We start from the raw sequence: 5,891 nt of genomic DNA on the forward strand, positions 1-5,891 counted from the left end.
AATTTAAAATATTTTTCAGCAGGTTCAGGTTTGCTGTATTAGTTTGAGATGTGTTGCTCTGTAAGATGAACAAAAATAGGCAATAATGTCCTTACTTTGCCTTCAGCTGTTTCAGCTCTGATTCATCTGTACAGTCACTGTCCCCAGCTCGGGGGACTGTGGAGAAACTTCTTGAATCCACAAGAGCAATTCTTGCATTAGGCCACAGGAACAGAAAGTTTGGACTGAAGGATCTCCCACACTACAAAGAAAAAACAAAAGCACAATGAAACTCACTGAAGTCAATCACAAAAGGTGTCTGTGGATGGCACAAAGAAGATCAAGGCAGAATGGAATACCCTTGAATTTGTAAAGCATTAATGACAGCTCCTGTATCAGCGCAGACACCCAGCGGTAGGAACCACCACCATCCCCACTGCCTTCAATACTGCTGTTTTGGTATTTGAGTTTTAACTCCAAGGACTTAAATGTTTCATTCTTACATGTTTAATTTTCAGTAACCATGTCCTGTGCTGCATTTCTTAAAAAGCAGTTCAGAGATTGAGGTAACTGACTGTTTTAAAACTGCAGGGCTGTGAAGTTTTAGCACAGTGTGAAAGGTGTGTCCCAAGCCCTTGGGCTGATCCCACCCCTACCATGACGTAGCTGTCACTTCCGTAACAGCCCCCGATGACGATGGTGATTTTGGGAACAGCAGCACAAGCAACAGCAGCCATCATGGAAGCCTGGGCTTTCAGCCTGTTGGAATGAGCCTCTGCCTGGAATAAAAAGAGACATTTTAGATCCTTTAAGACTTTATTCTAGATCCCCTCTGCCCCCACCAAACTTGTATTTCTAAACATATATTATTTACAATTCTATGTGATCATTTCTTCCACAACAGAAAAGCAGCATCATTAACTGACTGGTATCATTAACTCATACATATCATAAATAACTCATATCACTAACTCATAAGCCTATTGTGCACTTATTTTAATACTTAAATCAGCACAGCAATTACAACCAGGTGCAAATGCCTCCAGCACTGAGCAACTCATTTGTGCCAGGTTTTGTCTAAGGGCTGGTAACCTTGGGAGGAACAAGGCTGCAGAAGCAGATCTGGGAATCTAGTGGAGGTTTTACTATGAGGCTTCCCCTAGCTCAGCACAAAACCTACTGTACTTTAATGTCTACACTTTTATAAAAGAGAAATAGCTAATTTTCTGGAGTGCAGTGGTGTCAGAAGAATCAATAAACTGTATTTCAAAGTAAAAAGCACATTTAAATTCCAGGTTTTACAGCCTACATTGCCAGCTGAGCACTATAATTTTGTATAGGCATACAAACCTGCTTAAAATTCAAGAGAGAATGGAGAGATTTAAAAACAAAGTCATTATGAAGCTTCATGATTTAAACCATTAAGAGTGGTTTAAAAAAACCCCAATTTTCCTAACACTTAATAACTGTGAAAAGGTAACTTTAGGCACAAGAAGAACTAGGAATTGCTTAAGTATATGGAAGCAAATATGCCATACCTGTGAGATGCTTGTTGGCTCTGCTGGCTGTGGAGGTGTATTTTGGAGGAAGACGATGGGAATTCCCCGTTGGCCACAGAGCTGGACAAAGTGGCTGCCCTTGAGCGCAGCATCATGAGCCAGCTCCCCGTTGTTGGCCACTATCCCCACCAAGTACCTACAGAACAAGACACGTGGACAGTTGGACTCGATCATCTTAGAGGTCTTTTCCAACCTTAACCATTTCTTTTCGCTTTTGAACCCTAGATATTATTGAAATGGTGTAAAACCTGACGGTGATCCAAAAGCTGTTCAGACACGTGTGTCCATTCATTGTGAATGTTCACAGCCTTACCCTTCCACATGGCCAAATCCTGTTACTAATGTTGTTCCAAAATTAGCCTTGAATTCCTGGAATCTGCTTCCATCCACCAAACGGCTCAGAATCTGCAAAGAAACACGCAGATTTTATTTTATTACAGAAATTGAAGTGAAATAGGATAATTCTGCTCTGTTCAAATAGTAGGCCTGTGTTGTGCAAGAAATCCACCTCAATGAACACAGAAGGTCTTTTGGTGTCTTGCTAAATACTCAATATTCACAAAACATCCAATTTGTGTTTAGTTTAATTACCAACCATGTATTTTGAGCCAAATCCAACTCAAAAATTAGTTCAGTGTTTCAAAGCACAGTTGTTCATGTGCATAAAAATTTAAAAAAACCCAGCACGTGCAGTTACAGATTTTGTGCATAAGAAATACTCTGTTGCATATTGCTCAGGCTTTTTTTCCAATACAATTAAAAGCCATTTCCAAAGCTACTCTGCTTTCTACAGTCAATCCCCTTAACTGCAAGAATTCACCACTAGAAAAGATACTGGATTCACATCCTTGGAGACTAAATCTCATCTAGAACACAATGAAAATGGCATGGGCAGCAGTGTCTCTGCTTAAGTATTAGTGTCTGTCCCAACCTCAAACAAGTTTAATTTGAGCTGTGTTGTTTTTTCAGTCAAGCATTTCTGTTGTATGACAGTCTTGATTGCCTGGGGTGGAAGAAACAAAAAACAGGAGGAGGGGAAAACCAGACTCTAAAGGGTTGCACATTCACAAGGCAGCCAACACAGTACAAGTCATGCTGACACAACAGCATCTCAAAGGTGCATGGATCTGATGGGGATCAGCTGGCATAATCTAGAGTTATCTAGAATGTATCTTATCTCCAGCAGGATTTCAGTTTAAATATTTTCTATAATTCCACAGAATTGCTGCCATCCTGCTTTGTTGCAGACTCAGGACAGGCTGGCAATGGATGAGGTAAAAATACATATTCTTCAAGAAAGAACAGTCTGTTAATCTGTAGCTATGAGACAGAGCAGACAGAGGGATAAAGGAACGCAGTCCCTGTCTCCTTACCAGTTTGACAGGAAGAGTACACCTATAGTCCTGTGGTGCCAGTCCCAGGAGCTCCTCAGAGCTGTACAGGGGACTGTCGTGCTCTGTGTCCTCCTCTGGCACTGGGTCATAGTTTAACGTAGAGACAACATTGCGAATACATTCATAGGCCTCCTTTTCTGAAGGTGCAAAATGGTCAGTACAGCCACTGACTCTAGAATAGAGAGCGACACTGATTAGCATTGAATTAATGAAATCTAAACTGATAGAAAGCCCAAACCAAAGGAAAAAACCTTGATCTGTACTGTGGCTCTCCAAACTCCCTGCAAATACTGTGTGATTTTGTTCTGGATGAATGAGCTGAAAGCAGTAGCTCAAGGGAATTTCTGTGCAATTCAACCCAAATTCACAGTAAGGAGAAGTCCTTCCCTGTGACTTTTGTGTTTATCTGGATTAAAGAAAGACCTTTGAATGTATTTTCATGAGGCTATTGTTACAAACAATATTGAAAAGGGAAAATGGGAAAACAAACTTTAGGAATTATTTCAAAATAAGCGGTTCCAGCCTGGATAAAAAGTAGATAAGACATGTAGGTAAATTAAATATATGTATCCTGGAAAACACTAGGAAAACAGGCGATAGCATCTTTCTTCTGAGCTGGTCCCTCTGAGGCACAGAGGAGCTGACTTGCCTGAAGTTGTTCAGGAAGTATGCAGAACAATGGGAATCCAAATCCAATTGGTCTAGTCTCTGCCTCACCCCATAGCAACACGTAATTTTACTTCCATTTGGCTGATTTAACCAAAATCCCTGAACCTGAGAAGGAAAACCAGTGTAGTCACAGGTTTCCCTTTTGGCCCTGCTCTGAAATGACAATGTCATGTTCCTTTAAAGCCGAATCTGCTGAATTCTGTACTATTTTTGAGAAGATTCCACATACTGTGAGTGAAGTTTGGCTCCTCCAAGGTCCTCAGGAGACACGTATTCTCCTGTAGCAGCTTTTACAAGTGGTGGGCCAGCCAGGAACAGTGTCCCAATTTTATCTATGATCACGGCTTCCTCGGCCATGGTGGGCACGTAGGCACCTCCAGCAACACAGGAGCCACACACTACGGCCACCTGAGGGCACAGAAACCACAAAAGCCAGTGCTGGAGAGGGGAGAGGAAAAGCCAAAGCCCAGAGTTGTTCCAGAAATGCTCAAGGTGCTAAATCATAGCTTGGGGAACAATGAACTGGAGATAAAAAATCGTTTGGAGAGTTCAGTGTTTACCTGAAATAACCCCATGATTTGACGGTTTTCCATCACAGTCAGTCAGGAAACAGAAGATCCTTAAGGCTGAAATGTTCCCTTAAGTGAGATAATGTACCTGGCACTGGTGAGGCCCCACCTCTGGTCCTGTGTCCAGTTCTGAGCCCTTCTCAACAAAAGACACTGAGGGGCTGGAGCGTGTCCGGAGAAGGGAAGGGGCTGGGGAAGGGGCTGGAGCACCAGGAGCAGCTGAGGGAGCTGGGAGGGCTCAGCCTGGAGAAAAGGAGGCTCAGGGGTGACCTTCTGTCTCTCTGCAACTCCCTGACAGGACAGTGGAGCCAGGTGGGGGTTGAGCTCTGCTTCCAGAGAACAAGGGATGGGACAAGAGGAAACGGCCTCAAGCTGTGCCAGGGAAGGTTTAGATTAGATATTGGGGAACTTTTTTTCACAGAAAGGGTTTAAAGCATTGGAACACACTTCTCAGGAAAGTAGTGGAGGCACCATCCCTGGAAGTTTTCAAAAATCGTGGATAAAACACTTGGGAACATGGTTTAGTGGTGAACATGGTGGTGGTGCTGCACTGACAGTTAGTCTTGGTGATCTTCAAGATTTTTTTCAACCTAAACAATTCCATGATTCGATACCATTTGAGTCTCCCTTCCCCATAAATAGATTTAGGAGTTTTTCTGCACATCTGAGAGTTGTTCCTAGAAATTGTACTGGAACAAATATTTTTTTCAGAATTCAATTGATCACACAGACCACCCTCACTGCCGCCCCCATGACACTGTACCTGAGGGATTCCCATGGCAGACATGATTGCTTCATTGTAGAAAATCCTGCCGCCGTGCAGCTTGTCAGGAAACAGCTCTGACTGATGTACAGAGAAAAGAGAAAGTGAATTTTAATATTAACTATGAAAGCTGGTGCCTCCTCTTCACTCCATTCGTTCCCAAATATGTTGTAACCTACCCTGGGAAGGTCCTCACTCACAATCACACCCAAACCTTTCACATACAGCATTCACTATGGTATTTATTTCCTTATACATTGTGAAATCCCCAAAAAAACACCCATGTGTTTCAAAAGAGGTAAGTTTCATGATTTTTGTGAAACTAATTTATTCTACACAAACTGAGACTGTAAACATGGAGAAGTGGAGGCTCATGCTCCTACTTTATCTGTAAAATGCCTTTAGCAGTTCCCCTTTTTAGTTTTTGATACAACTCTTGAAGTCAGATAAAAGCTTTTGCTCGGTGCTTGCTTTCAGTGTGGACAGGGAACAACCACAATCTCTGTCATAGGATGACCTTTTCCATTGGAAAGGAACCTGTGCAAATTCTCCTTTTGTATTAAGAATTGTAAAAATTGCATTTTTAAAGGCCATGGAGGTTGGTGCATTGCTAGTACAAACAAGGCAATAAAACAGAGAAAACTATAGATTCTGAAGCCTCTCACACTATGTACTGGTTTATTAAAGACAGAAAAGCAGCTCTGCACACTCATTCAAGATTCTAAACTCTGAGTAGATGCAAGATTAGCCAAAGGGATGAAATAACACAGATGTTTTTTCCTCTGCAGTGATGCCAGCATTACCTGCAGTGGTAGGAATGCTCCTCCACTGTCCACAAGGTGCACAGACAGCAGCCTGTTCTCCATGGCAATTTCTTGGGCTCTTAACTGTTTTTTCACTCCAATTGGGTAAATAGTTCCTCCTTTCACAGTGGCATCACTTGCCACGAAGACACACC

At 42.3% G+C, this 5,891-nt stretch overlaps 1 protein-coding gene across 2 annotated transcripts in view; it reads right to left on the bottom strand.

The window, feature by feature from the left end:
• Positions 1-5,891, bottom strand: part of LOC114061044 (methylcrotonoyl-CoA carboxylase beta chain, mitochondrial-like) — a 12,832-nt gene that overhangs the window by 2,411 nt on the left and 4,530 nt on the right. Inside the window, exons 5-11 of one of the 2 annotated variants that reach the window (XM_027891058.1) lie at positions 4,934-5,014; positions 3,831-4,009; positions 2,912-3,104; positions 1,852-1,943; positions 1,518-1,674; positions 636-758; positions 96-241 (exon numbers count right to left, since the gene is read on the bottom strand). In XM_027891058.1, coding sequence (XP_027746859.1) covers positions 96-241; positions 636-758; positions 1,518-1,674; positions 1,852-1,943; positions 2,912-3,104; positions 3,831-4,009; positions 4,934-5,014 — 971 coding nt within the window. The remainder of the gene's footprint in view (positions 1-95; positions 242-635; positions 759-1,517; positions 1,675-1,851; positions 1,944-2,911; positions 3,105-3,830; positions 4,010-4,933; positions 5,015-5,891) is intronic. The other variant, XM_027891057.1, reaches the window with a different exon arrangement.

Source organism: Empidonax traillii, unplaced genomic scaffold (genome assembly GCF_003031625.1).
Source record: "Empidonax traillii isolate 1590-97213 ecotype Southwest subspecies unplaced genomic scaffold, ASM303162v1 scaffold309:size1915965, whole genome shotgun sequence".
Taxonomy (NCBI): domain Eukaryota; kingdom Metazoa; phylum Chordata; class Aves; order Passeriformes; family Tyrannidae; genus Empidonax; species Empidonax traillii.